The 20063-nt window shown below is 44.2% G+C and overlaps 1 protein-coding gene and 1 long non-coding RNA gene across 2 annotated transcripts in view; one reads left to right on the top strand and one right to left on the bottom strand.

Moving 5' to 3' along the window:
- Window positions 1-5050: 5050 nt before the first annotated feature.
- Window positions 5051-6887, bottom strand: LOC139544376 (uncharacterized). Its single transcript, XR_011668858.1, has 2 exons — window positions 6752-6887; window positions 5051-5704 (listed from the first exon to the last, which is right to left on the bottom strand). It is a non-coding gene; the product is annotated as an uncharacterized lncRNA (long non-coding RNA).
- chsy3 (chondroitin sulfate synthase 3) overlaps window positions 5627-20063 on the top strand; it is a 166658-nt gene continuing 152221 nt past the window's right edge. The window contains exons 1-2 of the mRNA XM_071351401.1: window positions 5627-7001; window positions 10818-11101. Of these exons, the coding sequence (XP_071207502.1) occupies window positions 6392-7001; window positions 10818-11101 (894 nt within the window). The 5' untranslated portion in view covers window positions 5627-6391. The remainder of the gene's footprint in view (window positions 7002-10817; window positions 11102-20063) is intronic.

The following is a 20063-nucleotide window of genomic DNA, read 5'->3' as shown; positions in this document are numbered from 1 at the left end:
TCATGCCAAGGTGGGTCAAATTCTTTCAAAAGGTTAATGGATGTCTCATCATTCGCTATAACATGTACAGTAGGCTATATGTGTTTGAAACACATTGCGTATTTGGGACTATTGTGGCATATTGTTCATACTCTCACATTTATGAAAAGACATGAGAGAAGACACTTGAGCTGTCACGATTCACAAGTGCTTATTTAAGCAATAAGGAACGAGGGTGTGTGGTATATGGCCAATATACCACAGCTAAGGGCTGTTCTTAAGCACGACGCAACGCGGAGTGCCTGGACACAGCCCTTAGCCGTGGTATATTGGCCATATATCACAAACTCCCGAAGTGCCTTATTGCTATTATAAACTGGTTACCAACGCAAATTAGAGCAGTAAAAATAAACATTTTGTCATACCCGTGGCATACGATCTGATATACCATGGCTTTCAGCCAAACAGAATTGAGGGCTCAAACCACCCAGTTTATAATGTCTTATAAATAACATGACTAGGTAAAAATGGGGAAGCTGAGCATTTCACACCTGCTTAACTAATGGATCATGATTAGTTGCTTATTTGAATCAGGTGTTTGATCACACAGTCCTGTGCTCCGTAGTCACAAAGTGTATCACAGTAGGAGTGCTGATCTAGGATCAGGTCCCTCCTGTCCAAATAATCTCAGTCATTATAATCAAAAGGGAAATCTGACCCTATATCAGGACAACTCTGACTGAGACTCTTTGTGAGTAGGGGCCCTGAAGGTTAGAGATTGTATGAGGTTGGTGCTTGTGAGTGGGTCTGAGTATAGGCACTTGAATGACACTGAACATCATTGTTGCAGGTGTGTGGCCCCATTTCTGTTTAAAAAGGGGTATAAGACCACATTGAGATTCTCTCTTTGATTACAGGGCTGGTGCTCAGAGTTAGTTGTCTGTCAAGGTACAGCGTAGCTGTCACGTTCCTGACCTGTTTTCTCTTGTTTTGTATGTCTTTATTGGTCAGGGCGTGAGTGTTGGGTGGGCAGTCTATGTTTTGTATTTCTATGTTGGGTTTTGTGTTCGGCCTGGTATGATTCTCAATTAGAGACAGGTGTGTATCGTTTGTCTCTGATTGAGAGTCATACTAAGGCAGCCAGGGTTTCACTGGTGTTTTGTGGGTGTTTGTTTCCTGTGTTAGCGTTTGGGCCACACAGGACTGTTGCAGGTTAGTCACGTTTGTTGTTTTGTTTATTTGTAGTGTTTGTTGGTTTGCCATTAAAATCATGAATACCTCCTACTCCGCATCTTGGTCCGATCCATGCTCCTCCTCGTCTGAGGAGGAGAACGACAGTGACAGCCGTTACAGAAACACCCACCAAACCAGGACCAAGCGGATTGGAGAAGGACGGCAAGAACAAAAGCAATGGAGAGAAGAGGAATGGACATGGGAGCAAATACTCAACGGAGAAGGACCCTGGGCTAAGGTGGGAGAGAATCGCCGCTCTCGGGAGGAGAAGGAGGCAGCCACAGCCCAGGAGCGCTGGTATGAGGAGGCAGCACGTAAGAGAGGCTGGAAGCCCGAGAGGCTCACCCAAAAATTTCTTGGGGGGGGGCTAAAGGGGAGTGTGGCGAAGCCGGGTTGGTTACCTGAGCCAACTCCCCGGGCTTACCGTGGAGTGAGAGGGCGTCGTACTGGTCAGACACTGTGTTATGCGGTAAAGCGCACGGTGTCCCCAGTACGCGTGCTTAGCCCAGTGCGGGCTATTCCACCTTGCCGCACTGGGAGGGCTAGGTTGGGCATCGAGCCGGATGTCATGAAGCCGGCCCAACGTATCTGGCCTCCAGTACGTCTCCTCGGGCCGGCGTACATGGCACCAGCCTTACAGGTGGTGTCCCCGGTTCGCCTGCATAGCCCAGTGCGGGCTATTCCACCTCGCCGCACTGGCAGGGCTACGGGGACCATTCAACCTGGTAAGGTTGGAGAGGCTCGGTGCTCAAGAGCGCGTGTCCTCCTTCACGGTCCGGCATATCCGGCGCCACCTTCCCGCCCCAGCCCAGTACCACCAGTGCCTACACCACGCACCAGGCTTCCAGTGCATCTCCAGAGCCCTGTTCCTCCTCCCCGCACTCGCCCTGAGGTGCGTGCCCTCAGCCCGGTACCTCCAGTTCCGGCACCACGCATCAGGCCTATTGTGCGTCTCAGCCGGCCAGAGTCTGCCGTCTGCCCAGCGGTGCCTGAACTGCCCGGCTGCCCAACGCCGTCTGAGCCATCCGTCTGCCCAGCGCCGTCTGAGCCATCCGTCTGCCCAGCGCCGTCTGAGCCATCCGTCTGCCCAACGCCGTCTGAGCCATCCGTCTGCCCAACGCCGTCTGAGCCATCTGTCTGCCCAACGCCGTCTGAGCCATCCGTCTGCCCAACGCCGTCTGAGCCATCCGTCTGCCCAGCGCCGTCTGAGCCATCCGTCTGCCAAGCGCCATCTGAGCCATCCGTCTGCCACGAGCCATTAGAGCCGCCCGTCTGTCCCGAGCCGTCCGTCAGTCAGGAGCCGCTAGAGCCGTCCGTCAGTCAGGAGCTGCCAGAGCCGCCAGCCAGTCAGGAGCTGCCAAAGACGCCAGCCAGTCAGGAGCTGCCAGAGACGCCAGCCAGTCAGGAGCGGCCAGAGACGCCAGACAGTCAGGAGCGGCCAGAGACGCCAGCCAGTCAGGAGCTGCCAGAGACGCCAGCCAGTCAGGAGCTGCCAGAGACGCCAGACAGTCATGAGCTGCCCTACGGTCATGAGCTGCCCTCCAGTCATGAGCTGCCCTCCAGTCATGAGCTGCCCTCCAGTCATGAGCTGCCCTCCAGTCATGAGCTGCCCTACAGTCATGAGCTGCCCTACAGTCATGAGCTGCCCTACAGTCATGAGCTGCCCTACAGTCATGAGCTGCCCTACAGTCATGAGCTGCCACCCAGTCCGGAGCTGCCACTCAGTCCGGAGCTGCCACTCAGTCCGGAGCTGCCACTCAGTCCGGAGCTGCTGCCCCTTATCCCGGAGCTGCTGCCCCTTATCCCGGAGCTGCTGCCCCTTATCCCGGAGCTGCTGCCCCTTATCCCGGAGCTGCTGCCCCTTATCCCGGAGCTGCTGCCCCTTATCCCGGTGCTGGCCCTTATCCCGATGCTGCCCCTTCATTTAGGTGGGTTGAGTTGGAGGGTGGTCATTGGGAGGGGGATACGGAAGCGGGGAGTGACTATGGTGGGGTGGGGACCTCGCCCAGAGCCTGAGCCACCACCGTGGTCAGATGCCCACCCAGACCCTCCCCTAGACTTTGTGCTGGTGCGCCCGGAGTTCGCACCTTAAGGGGGGGGTTATGTCACGTTCCTGACCTGTTTTCTCTTGTTTTGTATGTCTTTATTGGTCAGGGCGTGAGTGTTGGGTGGGCAGTCTATGTTTTGTATTTCTATGTTGGGTTTTGTGTTCGGCCTGGTATGATTCTCAATTAGAGACAGGTGTGTATCGTTTGTCTCTGATTGAGAGTCATACTAAGGCAGCCAGGGTTTCACTGGTGTTTTGTGGGTGTTTGTTTCCTGTGTTAGCGTTTGGGCCACACAGGACTGTTGCAGGTTAGTCACGTTTGTTGTTTTGTTTATTTGTAGTGTTTGTTGGTTTGCCATTAAAATCATGAATACCTCCTACTCCGCATCTTGGTCCGATCCATGCTCCTCCTCGTCTGAGGAGGAGAACGACAGTGACAGCCGTTACAGTAGCCTACTCCAGTACCAGAATCAATTGGTGGTGCAGCAGTCTAAGGCACTGCATTCTCAGTGCAAGAGTTGTCACCATAGAACCTGGTTCAAATCCAGGCTGTATCACATCCGGCTGTGATTGGGAGTCCCATAGGGCAGGGCACAATTGGCCCAGCGTCGTCTGTCATTGTAAATAAGAATTTGTTCTTAAAATAAATATAATCTATAAATCAGCAGCTGGAGGTCAGACATAGGTGGCATTCCAAATGGTACCTTATTTTCTATATGGAGCCCTATGGGCCCTGGTCAAAAGTAGTGCACTAACCCTATGGGCCCTGGTCAAAAGTAGTGCACTAACCCTATGGGCCCTGGTTAAAAGTAGTGCACTAACCCTATGGGCCCTGGTTAAAAGTAGTGCACTAATCCTATGGGCCCTGGTCAAACGTAATGCACTAACCCTATGGGCCCTGGTTAAAAGTAGTGCACTAATCCTATGGGCCCTGGTCAAACGTAATGCACTAACCCTATGGGCCCTGGTTAAAAGTAGTGCACTAACCCTATGGGCCCTGGTTAAAAGTAGTGCACTAACCCTATGGGCCCTGGTCAAAAGTAGTGCACTAATCTTATGGGCCCTGGTCAAAAGTAGTGCACTAACCCTATGGGCCCTGGTTAAAAGTAGTGCACTAATCCTATGGGCCCTGGTCAAACGTAATGCACTAACCCTATGGGCCCTGGTTAAAAGTAGTGCACTAACCCTATGGGCCCTGGTTAAAAGTAGTGCACTAACCCTATGGGCCCTGGTCAAAAGTAGTGCACTAATCCTATGGGCCCTGGTCAAACGTAGTGCACTAACCCTATGGGCCCTGGTCAAAAGTAGTGCACTAACCCTATGGGCCCTGGTCAAAAGTAGTGCACTAACCCTATGGGCCCTGGTCAAAAGTAGTGCACTAACCCTATGGGCCCTGGTCAAAAGTAGTGCACTAATCCTATGGGCCCTGGTTAAAAGTAGTGCACTAATCCTATGGGCCCTGGTCAAAAGTAGTGCACTAATCCTATGGGCCCTGGTCAAAAGTAGTGCACTAACCCTATGGGCCCTGGTCAAAAGTAGTGCACTAACCCTATGGGCCCTGGTCAAACGTAGTGCACTAACCCTCTGGGCCCTGGTCAAAAGTAGTGCACTAACCCTATGGGCCCTGGTTAAAAGTAGTGCACTATGTAGGGAATAGGGGATCATTTGGAACAGGTCCTTTGTTTTGAGTGTGCTGTTCTTATCTACCATATCAATTTGGTGTTCAATGTTACCTATCATTTCACAACATAACTTATGTCTTAAAAAAATAAAAGATAAAGTCAACATTCATTTTTACACAAAGATTGTTCATTGTATTGTTTTGTTGCAATTTTCACACATTTCCATACTGTAGTAACCTACAGTATGCTCACTTTCAGTTTGACAAACTCCTGACACTGTACGCATATAGTACGATACCACGAGAGGGCGCCACAACACAGTGGCCCTCAAGGGCTCAAATCCCATACAGAACATTCTAATGCTGTGAAAATATGTGATTATGGAAATGTTGGTTATATTTACTGTTTTGGCTATAGGCTAGGCTACTTGCTGTTTCTATCTAGGCTTTTACACATGAAAGAGTATGCTCCCAATCAGTAATGATAAGATGAATTGCAGTAGTGCCATAAATCAGTTGGACGGTTCAGTCAAGATGAAGATAAATATTATAGGCGACAGTCCATGCGTCATAGGTTACACCTGTATCTTACATGTTATTAAATAAGTACTTAATGAGATGTAGGGTTTATGTGGTGTGGCTGAACGTTCAACTGATGTTGGCTCACTTTTCCAATACGGGTCTCATTCGGACGTCACGCAGTGAAGAGGAACAGATCGCTCTCTGTCTCGCTCCGCCCTCTGTCTGCCTGCCCAACAGGAAGACACTCTCCGGTTACTTCTTTCAGCAATGAATATGCATAGGCTACTACTGATTGCCTGTGCCTGAAACGCAAAGAAATTAGAGAAGAGGGACGGAGGATATGAAAAGTTATTTACCCTGACGTCAATCTGTAAACAAAATGGCGAGTCATGGGCGGATAAACTAGCTTTAGGTAGCATATACTTAGCGACAGTGTGCACAAACAAAACTGTATTCGTGACGTTTCAAGACTGAGAAGAACGTTCATATTTGACAGCGGTAACAAATCAACTTGAGTTGCCTGAAATTAGTGGAGTTAACTTTTTGGGGAAATGATTGCGCATGGAGGAACAATGTAGCCTATCCACTGGAAAGTAATGAAGAGTTGTGGTTGTGGTTACAACGTTGCTTTTCATTCGGACTGCACTGCAACTTCTGCCGTCGCCCTGGACATTACAAATAAAGAAGCTTTTGCCAGCGACCTACTGTAGCTACTCGGTGGATATTTCCCCAGAACTGTAACATGACAGTCTATCGATAATAATAGATTATCTACGGATAAATGGCTTGTTGGATACATTTTAAGGATGTTATCCATGGAGGTGGGGATACACTCTTACCTTCAGGTACCACTACTCATCTAATGCCCTTCGCAGATGAGTGATAACCATTTATGGAAACTGCTCTGTGTAAAACAGCTATATCAAGTGAGCACTACTCGGAGGATATTTAGTTTATACCATATTTAAACTCTCAAATATTATTCAATCATGGCCGTTAGGTCTAGAAGACCGTGGATGGGCGTAATTGTAGGGGTCTTTCTTGGATTTACAGCGGCGTCTTGGCTAATTGTCCCCAGGGTAGTGGAAATCAGTGGGAAAAGAAAGAAGTCGTCGATCTGCTCATACTACAGTAATGCTGCTGGCATCGGTAAAGTGGCCGAAATCATTGGAAGCACCGCAAGTAATGCGTTACGCAAAGACCCGGAGAATAACCTGTCCAGCCAAGAGGGCAGTGAAGAGGAGGAAGAGAGCGTTTACAAGACTGGTAACGGTAGTGGGGATGGCGGAGGACCTATTTCCAAACCTAGGCATTTTCTCTATGTCGGTGTCATGACAGCCAAAAAGTACCTTGATTCCCGCGCTGTGGCTGCACACAGGACGTGGACCAGTTCCATCCCCGGGAAGGTTGAGTTCTTCTCCAGCGAAGGCTCTGAAACAGTCCCACTGCCCATTCCCGTCCCCGTGGTGTCGTTGACAGGTGTAGATGATTCATACCCGCCACAGAAGAAGTCATTTATGATGTTGAAGTACATGCACGACCATTACCTGGATAAATACGAGTGGTTCATGAGGGCAGATGATGATGTCTACATTCGAGGTGAATTCCCTTCATGAAATAGTTTGTCTTTCTCTTTTAAAATGTCTAGGGTAGGCTACATACATTCTTGGTAGTCTTTGAAGTTCATTGACAGTTATCTGTTTGACTCCTATTCCAACTAGACAGTAGCAAGTTAGCAACAGCTGGCGAAATCAACATTCATATGTCAACTATTCCAAACATTTTTCAAGAGCACTAGAACAGCTTCCCTCTAGGCATTGAGATACATTTTTGTATGAGTATCCTCTCCGTATTGGGTATTGCTACTGTACAATGTTGCACTCGTGAAGCGTCATTGTTGGAGAGTCTTGGTTCCAGAAAGCCAAACCCACTGGGCACAGACGGCAGTTCATCATCTAGTTTGAGTTGTCAACTAACGTGAATTCAACGTGAAATCAACAACAAAAATGTCACCATGTCATTGTATTTAGGTTAATAAAATAAAATACGAAAGTTATGTTGATGACTTTATTCAATGTATTTTCCACGTTGATTCAACATCGTCACATTGGATGTTTTGGTTGAAATTACGTGGATACAACGTTGATTCAACCCGTTTTTGCCCAGTGCGATGCCAGTTCAATAACCCCCCACCCACAACCTCTGTAGCAACATATCTACAACATTCTACTTCATACGAATTTCACACATTAAGCATATTAGTTATTGGTTTGTGGATTTAACCCAAACCGGCAGCGCGCGTGCGCCATCGTGCGCTATCGTGCATAAATGTATTTTACCCCCCCACACCAAACGCGATCACGACACGCAGGTTAAAATATCAAAACAAACTCTGAACCAATGACATTAATTTGGGGACAGGTCGAAAAACATTAAACATGTATGGCAATTTAGCTAGCTAGCTTGCACTTGCTAGCTAACGTTAATTTATCCTATTTAGCTAGCTTGCTGTTGCTAGCTAATTTGTCCTGGGATATAAACATTGAGTTGTTATTTTACCTGAAATGCACAAGGACCTCTACTCCGACAATTAATCCACACATTAAACGTCCAACCAAATCGTTTCTAGTCATCTCTCCTCCTTCCAGGCTTTTTCATCTTTGAATTTATATGGTGATCCATCTAAACTTTCATTGTATTACCATGACAACCGGCAACAAAGTTCGTCTTTCAATCACCCACGTGGGTATAACCAATGGGGAAATGGCACGTGGGTACCTGCTTCTATAAACCAATGAGGAGATGACTTTCAGCGCGATCTGCGTCAGAAATAGGAACAACTTCTATTTTAGCCCTTGGCTTCGCAGACGCTCGTTGGCGCAATAATTGAATAACATGGATTTCTAAATTTATTTTGCAACGCTCGCGCACGTGACGTGTCCGGTCTGGTCAACATTGAAAATAGACTGGATTTGAAAAAAGTAATCAACCAATACTGTTTTCATCTAATTTCAACCAGCATTGTAAATATTGAAATGAGGGCTTAACTTCAACTTAAATACATTTACTTAACCTGATACATTGACTTAACCTGACTAACAGGTTGCTACATCAATCTGATTTCAACATAATCATCAGAGCTATGTATACGTTGAAGGTTTTGAGATTCACACATTCATTACCTGAAACAATGATTGATTCACGTCCAAGATCATTGACGTTTTGAGATTCACACGATCACTACCTGAAAACAATGATTGAGCGCAGTTACATAGTCAGGTTAATATAATAGTTTGTTTAAAACATTTGCATGCTTTGTAAGAATAACGATTTCCCTAATAATCCTGTTTACATGCTACCGCAATGACCATTTTATTTTTGCAAAGACTATTTGATTCTGAGTTTGGACATATACATTTTCTATTTGAAAACTGTTTATAAGATGCATATTTTCAGTTTTTTCAAACTCATTCCACTCATAAGAGGGATGCTGGCGCTACCCGGTGCTGGCACATGCGCTGATCAAATACACTGCTGGAACGCCGATTAAACTGTTTACACGTCCTAATAGTTTGAAAGATTGCTCAGAAAACCAGGTGTTTTAATAATCAGCGTATGCTTACTTCGATTATGACCTAACGCCGATTAAGATAAGCAGAGTAAGGTGTGTACATGACTAATGCCATACTCGGCCTTCTGCTATAATCAGTTTAATATCGAATTATTAGTGTGCACGTAAACGTACTCAATGATAATGGATATGAATCAGTCATTGTTTTCAGGTAATGATTGTGTGAATCTCAAAAACTCAATGATCATGCCAGGTCACAGTTGTATATGAGAGCTTGTTCTCAACTGGCCTACCTGGTTAAATAAAGGTGAAATAATAATACAAAAATGGACGTGAATCAATCATTATTTTCAGGTAATGACTGTGTGAATCTCAAGACCTCAATGATCATGGATGTCGATCATTGAGTATGTTTACATACACACTAATCATTTTATATTAAACTGTTTATGGCACAAGGCAGATTATGCAATAGTCATGTGAATACCTTACTCTGCTTATCGTAATCGGCATGAGGTCATAATCGGAGTAAGCATACGCTGATTAAAACACCTGGTTTTCTGAGAAATCTTTCAAATTATTAGGACATGTAAACAGTTTAATTGGCATTCCAGTGTTTTAATCAGGGGGTACCCCAAAATATGCAATTTATAAATAGTTTTCACATACAAACTTTATATGTTCGAAATCAGAATTAAATAGTCTTCGCAAAAATAACATGGTCACTGTGGTAGCACGCTTATTTTGATTGGCGATTTTCAGTAGCCTGATTTCAGATGTCTATGTACACAGGATTATTAGGGAAATCGTTCTTGCATAGCATGTAAACATTTTAAACAAACTATTATATTAACCTGACTATCCACAATAATCACACTATTGTGTGCATGTAACCGTGCTCATTGTAGCCATGTTGAGTGGGAGCCATCCATGATGATGGTGGTGTGGGAGCTCATGCCACTCCACTAGTGTATATTAACTTCCCACTGGGCACACCACCGGTTGAATCAACGTTATTTCCATGTCCTTTCAACGAAATGATGTTGAACCAACTTGGAATAGATGTTGAGATGATGTCTGTGGCCAGTTGGTTTTGTGTCGAAACAATGAAGAGGAAGAATGCTGTTTGCTGTAGAGTGTGGGTTGATAGTAAGGGCAGAGAGATGAAGCCATGTCATGTTGTGTATTTGTAAGTGGGTTATGCAATAGCTTAATGGATGGTGGTAATGTACCATCATAACAAACAAAAGTGAACTTCTAAAGGCTTACAGGTAAGTATATTAGCCTGCCTACTGGCTATTACTAGCTTCATATTAGCCTGCCTACTACCTTTTACTAGCTTTATATTAGCCTGCCTACTGGCTACTACTAGCTTTATATTAGCCTGCCTACTACCTACTACTAGCTTTATATTAGCCTGCCTACTACCTTTTACTAGCTTTATATTAGCCTGCCTACTGGCTACTACTAGCTTTATATTAGCCTGACTACTACCTACTACTAGCTTTATATTAGCCTGCCTACTACCTACTACTAGCTTTATATTAGCCTGCCTACTACCTTTTACTAGCTTTATATTAGCCTTCCTACTGCCTAGTACTAGCTTTATATTAGCCTGCCTACTGGCTACTACTAGCTTTATATTAGCCTGCCTACTGGCTACTACTAGCTTTATATTAGCCTGCCTACTATCTACTACTAGCTTTATATTAGCCTTCCTACTGGCTACTGCTAGCTTTATATTAGCCTGCCTACTACTGTACCTATTACTAGCTTCCTACTGCCTAGATATTTTCTTTGAAACTCATTGTATCTCACACAATGCCTCTCTCCCATCCACACAGGCGAAAAGCTTGAGTCATTCCTGCGCTCTCTGAATAGCAGCCAGCCCCTGTACCTTGGTCAGACGGGCCTGGGTACAGCCGAGGAGCTGGGAAAGCTGGCCCTGGAGCCCGGGGAGAACTTCTGCATGGGGGGCCCGGGCATGATCTTCAGCAGAGAGGTGCTGAGGAGGATGGTGCCCCACATCGGGACCTGTCTCAGGGAGATGTACACCACCCACGAGGATGTGGAAGTGGGCCGCTGCGTACGCCGCTTCGGGGGTACCCAGTGCGTCTGGTCCTACGAGGTAAGAGACAATTTGATGTTTTGTCTGGTGAAGGGAGGGAGGCCTGGTGTTTTGTTGTGTTTCACGGAGATGCATTGTACACTCTCGATGTGATGGGTTTTGTCTTAAGTTTTCAATTGACTGGCTTTTAGTGGCCTAGTGTTTTATGCTATTGCCTTTTACTGGCAAAAGCCTCCAGAGAATGGACTCTTACACAGTCATGGATGGCAGTCTTTCTGAAGGAGACCAGATAATGGGCTTTTGCACAGTCATGGATGGCAGTCTTTCTTAAGGAGACCAGAGAATGAGCTCTTACACGGTCATGGATGGCAGTCTTTCTGAAGGACACCATTTGTAAGAAAAGTGTGTGTGTGTGCGTGCGTGTCTGTCTGTGTGTGTGTGTGTGTGCGTGTCTGTCTGTGTGTGTGTGCGTGTCTGTCTGTAGTGTGTGTACGTGTCTGTCTGTGTGTGTGTGTGTGTGTGTGTGTGTGTGTGTGTGTGTGTGTGTGTGTGTGTGTGTGTGTGTGTGTGTGTGTGTGTGTGCGTGTCTGTCTGTGTGTGTGTGTGTGCGTGTCTGTCTGTGTGTGTGTGTGCGTGTCTGTCTGTGTGTGTATGCATGTGAGCGCACATACATGTTTTTGTATGCCCGGGGTGTGTTTCCTTTGGCAACCACCTTGGGCTGAGTCATCATGTGTCAGTGGTCGTCAGAATATCCTTTCTTTTCCCAGGAATTGGGACTCTCTCTAATGGCAAATCCATTCCCTCCAAATATGTTATCTCCTGTGGGGCTGAGCAGAAAGAGTTGGCCTCATGACAAATGGATGTAGTGAGAGATCGGTCTGCTCTCGATTGCTAAGTGGTGAAATAGTGTACTCTACACGCTGTTGAAGACGATGTGTCATTTTTTACAGTGAATCGGCCAATATATATTTATTATAGTGTTATTTGATAGATTATCTTGACATATGTTTTAGTTGACGGTGTTATGCTAACAAACTACATTTCAGCGTAAAGGGGTCATTTTTCCTGTGTAGTGCATTCCACGTTAAGAATTTGTACACATTTTCTTGATTTGGAGAAAATTGACCTGAAGCGTAATTTATACTTTAGACTCCGGAGCCAATATCGGCTACACTTGCTACTACCTTCACTTGTAGGTACTACAGTGCCGTCAGAAAGTATTCACACCCCTTGAAGTTTTCCACATTTTGTTGTGTTACGTGGATGAGCCGCTGCACACAAGCCTAAGATCACCATACGCAATGCCAAGCGTCGGCTGGACTGGTGTAAAGCTCACCGCTATTGGAGCAGTGGAAATGCGTTCCCTGGAGGGATGAATCACGCTTCACCATCTGGCCGTCCGACGGAAGAATCTGGGTTTGCAGAGTGCAAGGAGAACGCCAGGAGTGCCAGGACAACTGTAAAGTTTGGTGGAGGTCTGGGACTGTTTTTCATGGTTTGGGCTAGGCCCCGTGAAGGGAAATCTTAATTCTGTGGTTCCAACTTTGTGGCAACAGTTGGGGAAGGCCCTTTCCTGTTTCAGCATGATAATGCCCCCGTGTACAAAGCGAGGTCCATACAGAAATGATTTGTCGAGATTGATGTGAAATAACTTGGCTGGCCTGCACAAAGCCCTGACCTCAACCCCATCAAACACTTTTGGGATGAATCGCCTAATCGCCCAACATCAGTGCCCGACCTCACTTGTGGCTGAATGGAAGCAAGTCCCCACAGCAATGTTCCAACATCTAGTGGAAAGCCTTCCCAGAAGAGTGGAGGCTGTTATAACAGGAAAGAGGGGAACCAACTCCATATTAATGCCCGTGGTTTTGGAATGAGATGTTCGACGAGCAGGTGTCCACATACTCTTGGTCATGTAGTGTATCTGTAACGTCCCTCAGTCGAGCACTGAATTTCAAACACAGATTCAACCACAAAGAACAGGGATGTTTTCCAATGCCTCACAAAGAAGGGCACCTATTGGTACATGGGTAGAAATAGAAAAATCAAACATTGAATTTCCCTTTGAGCGTGGTGAAGTTATTAATTACACGTTGGATGGTGTATCAATACATCCAGTTACTACAAAGATACAGGCGTCCTTCCTAACTCAGTTGACGAAGAGCAAATAAACCGCTCAGGGATTTCACCATGAGGCCAATAGTGACTTTAAAACACTTACAGAGTTTAATGGCTGTGATATGAGAAAACTGAGGGATCAACAACATTGTAGTTACTCCACAATACTAACCGAAATGACAGAGTGAAAAGAAGGAAGCCTGTACAGAATAAAAATATTTCAAAACATGCATCCTGTTTGCAATAAGGCACTAAAGTAAAACTGCAAAAAATGTCCTGAATGCAAAGTGTTATGTTTGGGTGCTGCAAATCCAACACAACACATCGGTGAGTACCAATCTTCTTATTTTCAAGCATGGTGGTGGCTGCATCATGTTATGAGTATGCTTGTCAATCAGCAAGGACTAGGGAGGTTTTTGAGATAAAAAGAAACAGAACAGAGCTAAGCACAGGCAAAATCCTAGAGGAAAACCTGGTTCAGTCTACTTTCCAACAGACACAAATTCACCATTCAGCAGGACAATAACCCGAAAAAACAAGGCCAAATATACACTGGAATTACTTACGAAGACGACCTTGAATATTCCTGGGTGGCCTTGTTACAGTTTTGACTTAAATCGTCTTGAAAATCTATAGCAAGACTTGAAAATGGTTGTCTGGCAATGATCAACAACCAACTTGACAGAGCTTGAAGAATTTTAAGAATATTGTACAAAATATTGTACAATCCAGGTTGGCAAAGCTCATAGAGACTTACTCAGAAATACTCACAGCTGTAATTGCTGTCGATGGTGATTCTAATATATATTGACTCATGGGTGTGAATAGTTTTAATTTAATTTAAATGTAATACATTTTGATTTCAGGCTGTAACACAACAAAATGTGGAATAAGTCAAAGGTTATGAATTCTTTCTGAAGGCACTGTATATGGATAGTATGTCTTTGAATACAATTCAAGGCTTGTGTTTCAGCCTTCTCTCCCAAGTCCTGTTATGCCATGGGGGTTAACTGTGAGTACATGCCTCACGGTTGTTGTCAATCCAAATCAGATCCTTAACACGAGCTAAACAGAACAGCCCATTGTTAATACAGTACCTGCAATCAGGGGTATGAACCAACATTCTATTTTCTTTTTGAATAGAACCATCATTTATTTTGTTCCATTCTACTGCTAAATAAAGTTCCGAACTGGTTCGAACTCCAAAAAAGTACTGGTTTACAGTGGCAAGAAAAAGTATGTGAGCTCTTTGGAATTACCTGGATTTCTGCATAAATTGGTCATAACATTTGATCTGATCTTCATCTAAGTCACAACAATAGACAAACACAGTCTGCTTAAACTAATAACACACAAATAATTATACATTTTCATGTCTTTATTGAACACACCATGTAAACATTCACAGTGCAGGGTGGAAAAAGTATATGAACCCTTGGATTTAATAACTGGTTGACCCTCCTTTGGCAGCAATAACCTCAACCAAACGTTTTCTGTAGTTGCGGATCAGACCAGCACAAAAGTCAGGAGGAATTTTGGACCATTCCTCTTTACAAAACTGTTTCAGTTCAGCAATATTCTTGGGATGTCTGGTGTGAACCGCTCTCTTGAGGTCATGCCACAGCATCTCAATCGGGTTGAGATCAGGACTCTGACTGAACCACTCCAAAAGGTGTATTTTCTTCTGTTGAAGCATTTCTGTTGTTGATTTACTTCTGTGCTTTGGGTCGTTGTCCTGTTGCATCACCCAACTTCTGTTGAGCTTCAATTGGTGGACAGATAGCCTAACATTCTCCTGCAAAATGTCTTGATAAACTTGGGAATTCATTTTTCTGTCGATGATAGCAAGCTGTCCAGGCCCTGAGGCAGCAAAGCAGCCCCAAACCATGATGCTCCCTCCACCATACTTTACAGTTGGGATTAGGTTTTGATGTTTATGTGCTGTGCTGTGCCTTTTTTTAACTTTAGTTTAATCTGTCCACAGAATATTTTGCCAGAAGCGCTGTGGAACATCCAGGTGCTCTTTTGCTAACTTCAGAAGTGCAGCATTGTTTTTTTTGATAGCAGTGGCTTCTTCCGCGGTGTCCTCCCATGAACACCTTTCTTGTTTAGTGTTTTACGTATCGTAGACTCGTCAACAGAGATGTTAGCATGTTCCAGAGATTTCTGTAAGTCTTTAGCTGACACTCTAGGATTCTTCTTAACCTCATTGAGCATTCTGCGCTGTGCTCTTGCAGGCATCTTTACAGGACAGCCACTCCTAGGGAAAGTAGCAACAGGTCTGAACTTTCTCCATTTATAGACAATTTGTCGTACCGTGGACTGATGAACATCGAGGCTTTTAGAGATACTTTTGTAACCCTTTCCGGCTTTATGCAAGTCAACAATTCTTAATCTTAGGTCTTCTGAGATCTCTTTTCGAGGCATGGTTCACATCAGGCAATGCTTCTTGTGAATAGCAAACTCAAATTTTGTGAGTGTTTTTTTATAGGGAAAGGCAGCTCTAACCAACATCTCCATTCTCGTCTCGTTGATTGGACTCCAGGTTAGCTGAATCCTGACTCCAATTATCTTTTGGAAAAGTCATTAGCCTAGGGGTTCACATACTTTTTCCAACCTACACTGTGAATGTTTAAATTATGTATTCAATATAGACACGAAAAATACAATAATTTGTGTGTTATTAGTTTAAGCAGCTTGCTATGGAGCAGGCAAGCTATAGTTCAGCTAGTTGTTTACATGCTTGATGGAAAGACAGGCGCAAGATGCAACTGAAACTTTTCAGGTGGGGAGAGAGTGAGAGAGGGTGGAGGAGCGTTGGGCATCTTGTGATGACATGTATTATCTGAATTAGGCTCACAGAATTATATCTAGAGAGGTACGGCTTCTATAGAGGAACTTTGAATGTCTTTGAACTTCAGAGTTGACTTAACGTTGGACCAGAGACGCTAGTTAGTTAACAAGCTTGTGTGTGCAGAGCAGCACCAGAATTAAAAACACATTTTACCTTTTTGTAGTTCATAAATCCAACGAGAAATGTGAAAGCTATAATATCCCAAACTTGTATTGAAAAAGGTAATCCATTATTTTCTAATTAAAAGTCTTCTATCTTCTGAATCTCGCCAGTGTAACATCAGTAGGCTACAGCTATGCTTTGGATGGGGAGGGGCAGGTAGCCGACAAACACACACATACACACACACTAGCCTTGACTTCACACACATACACACACACATACACACACACATTTTCAGCTGTCAGGCAGACGCTGGAATAAGTTTCTGATTGACAGAGGGAGGGCTTTGCATATGCGCTTTGTTGCGTTTTTTGCGTGACTGATTCTGTTCTGGAACCGTATACAGTGCCTTCGGAAAGTATTCACACCCTCTGACTTTTTCCACATTTTGTTATGTTACAGCCTTATTCTTAAATGTATTAATCGTTTTTTTTCTCATCAATCTACACACAATACCTCATAATGACAAAGCAAAAACAGGTTTTTAGATTTTCTTGCAAATGTATAATAAAAAAAAACATATCACATTTACATAAGTATTCAGGAGGCCACTGTGTTCTTGGGGACCTTCAATGCTGCAGAAACTTTTTGGTAGCCTTCCCCAGATCTGTGCCTCGACACGATCGTGTCTCGGAGCTCTACGGACAATTCCTTTGACCTCATGGCTTGGTTTTTGCTCTGACATGCACCTTATATAGACAGGTTGTGCCTTTCCAAAACATGTCCAGTCAAATGAATTTACCACAGGTGGACTCCAATCAAGTTGTAGAAACATCTCAAGGATGATCAATGAAAACATTATGCACTTGAGCTCAATTTCGAGTGTCATAGCAAAGGGTCTGAATACTTATGTAAATAAGGTTTTTCTGTCTATTTTTTTATAAACATTTCTTAACCTGTTTTCACTTTGTCATTATGGGGTACTGTGTGTAGATTGCTGAGAAAAAACAACATTTTGAATCATTTTTAGAATTGATGTAACGTAACAAAATGTGGAAAAAGTCAAGGGGTCTGAATACTTTCCGAAGGCACTGTAGATCACTTTTGTTCCCGGTTCTGATTTTGTTCCATGAAAAATGTCAATCTTTTACGTTTTTGGTTCTGTGCCCTGAACCGGTTCCAACCCCTTCCTGCAATGCTGTTGCTGTATCTCATTGCATTTTTAATTTGATTATACACTGGTAATGTAATTTCATTCCACTCTGATGCTCTGCTTGCAGAACGATCTGATAGCTTAGAATTGCAGCTTCCAGGAAGTGTGAGTTACATGACTTCATAGGTCAGGTGCAGTGGAGGATGCTGAGGGGAGAACGGCTCATAATAATTGCTGGAACGTAAAGTAATGGAATCGCATCGAACCATGTGATGTATTTGATACCATTCCATTGATTCAGCTCCAGCAATTACCACGAGCCCGTCCTCACCAATTAAGGTGCCACCAACCTCCTGTGGTCAGGAGAAAAACAGTAGGTCAGCCCAGGCAACCACATGATGAACCAGGCTTATTCAATTAACTAGGGTGCCATGTTTAGGACCTAGCCAGTGGAATAGTAATATAGACCGCTGACATGGTTCTTTATTCAACATGACATGTCTATTATCTTGATGTTTTGTAACATTTGTAATTATTATGGATCTCCATTACTCTTCCTGGGGTCTGACAAAATGTTTAAAACATTACAATACATTCATTACAGAATTCACAACACACTAACTCCACTACCACATATCTACATGAAAAAGAACCTGAATATACGCTGAATCTCCCCCTAGAGAGGCTTTGCTTAGCACATCATACTTTAATCGCAAAATATCCTGCAAGATGACATTTTCCCTCGCCATAGCGAATTCATAAGCTCTGTGTCAAACACTATGACTGCTCTGCTACTATTTTCTTCCTTGCGCTGCAGTTAGGATATCTCAGTCTCCCTCAGTGTGTGTCCCGCTGAACTCATGAGTTATGAGTCTGAATGTGCTCATTTCAAGCCTTTCCTGTTTTTGTTGTTTTTCGCCTACCCCATTGAGTAGGTGGGCCTCTAAGCATAACATGCTAATGTATCCATCCAACACACGAGAAGGAGTGAGAGAGACACAGGTTAGTTGCATAGGGTGATGGTTTCCTTACACAGGTGAGTTACATAGGGGGATGGTTTCCTTACACAGGTTAGTTACATAGGGGGATGGTTTCCTTACACAGGTTAGTTGCATAGGGTGATGGTTTCATTACACAGGTTAGTTGCATAGGGTGATGGTTTCCTTACACAGGTTAGTTACATAGGGTGATGGTTTCATTACACAGGTTAGTTACATAGGGTGATGGTTTCATTACACAGGTTAGTTGCATAGGGTGATGGTTTCATTACACAGGTTAGTTACATAGGGTGATGGTTTCCTTACACAGGTTAGTTACATAGGGTGATGGTTTCATTACACAGGTTAGTTGCATAGGGTGATGGTTTCCTTACACAGGTTAGTTGCATAGGGTGATGGTTTCCTTACACAGGTTAGTTGCATAGGGTGATGGTTTCCTTACACAGGTTAGTTGCATAGGGTGATGGTTTCCTTACACAAGTTAGTTACATAGGGTGATGGTTTCATTACACAGGTTAGTTACATAGGGTGATGGTTTCCTTACACAGGTTAGTTACATAGGGTGATGGTTTCCTTACACAGGTTAGTTACATAGGGTGATGGTTTCCTTACACAGGTTAGTTACATAGGGTGATGGTTTCATTACACAGGTTAGTTACATAGGGGGATGGTTTCCTTACACATGTTAGTTACATAGGGTGATGGTTTCCTTACACAGGTTAGTTACATAGGGTGATGGTTTCCTTACACAGGTTAGTTACATAGGGTGATGGTTTCCTTACACAGGTTAGTTGCATAGGGTGATGGTTTCCTTACACAGGTTAGTTGCATAGGGTGATGGTTTCCTTACACAGGTTAGTTACATAGGGTGATGGTTTCCTTTGACTCAATGAAACCTAGCCAGTAGTGCTCAGTGATTAACTGAAATGTTGGTAATTTCCCGGGTTTTAAACAACTAATGGGTTCAATTATTTGAATTCCATTTCGTAATTTTCGTAAGCCATGTATAAAAGCTAGAAGCGTCTTATATGGTGAGCTACCTTGTGGCTATGACAGGCAAGCCCCATACTATTGTGGAGGACTTAATTCTTCCTGCTGCCGGGATATGGCTGGGACAATGCTGGGGGAAAGGCTATACAGACAATGTCTTCATTAAACATCACTGTTTCACGACGCATCAGTGATATGGCAGGATATGTTTTGAAACAGTTACTGCTTCGCATACAAGCCAGTGAATTACATGCATTACAGCTGTTTGAGTAAACAGATGTGGCGGGCCTGGCACAGCTCCTGGTATATGTCAGTTACATTTATGGGGGATCAATTAAGGAAGACATCCTCTTCTGCAAACCACTGGTAACCAGGACAACATGAGAGGATATTTTTAAAGTACTGGATAGCTTTGTGACATCAAATGGACTTTGGTGGTCAAGATGTGTTGGATTCTGTACTGATGGCACCAAAGCCATGACAGGGAGACATAGTGGAGTGGTAACGCGCGTGCAAACACTCCCGACGCCACTTGGGTACACTGCAGCATCCACCAAGAGGCTCTTGCTGTCAAGGGAATGCCTGACAGCATGAAAGACATTTTGGACCCTACAGTGAAAATGGTTAACTTTGTTAAAGCCAGGCCCTTGAACTCTCTTGTATTGTCTGCATTATGCAATGATATGGGCAGCGACCATGTAACGCTTTTACAACATACAGAAAGAAGTACGCTGGTTATCAAGAGGCTGGTTATCAAGAGGCAAAGTATTGACACGTTTTTTAAATTGAGAGACGGGCTGAAAGTTT

Source organism: Salvelinus alpinus, chromosome 18, assembly GCF_045679555.1.
Source record: "Salvelinus alpinus chromosome 18, SLU_Salpinus.1, whole genome shotgun sequence".
Lineage (NCBI taxonomy): Eukaryota > Metazoa > Chordata > Actinopteri > Salmoniformes > Salmonidae > Salvelinus > Salvelinus alpinus.
Note: the sequence above shows the minus strand (reverse complement) of the source record. Positions and strands in the feature narration are given on the sequence as shown.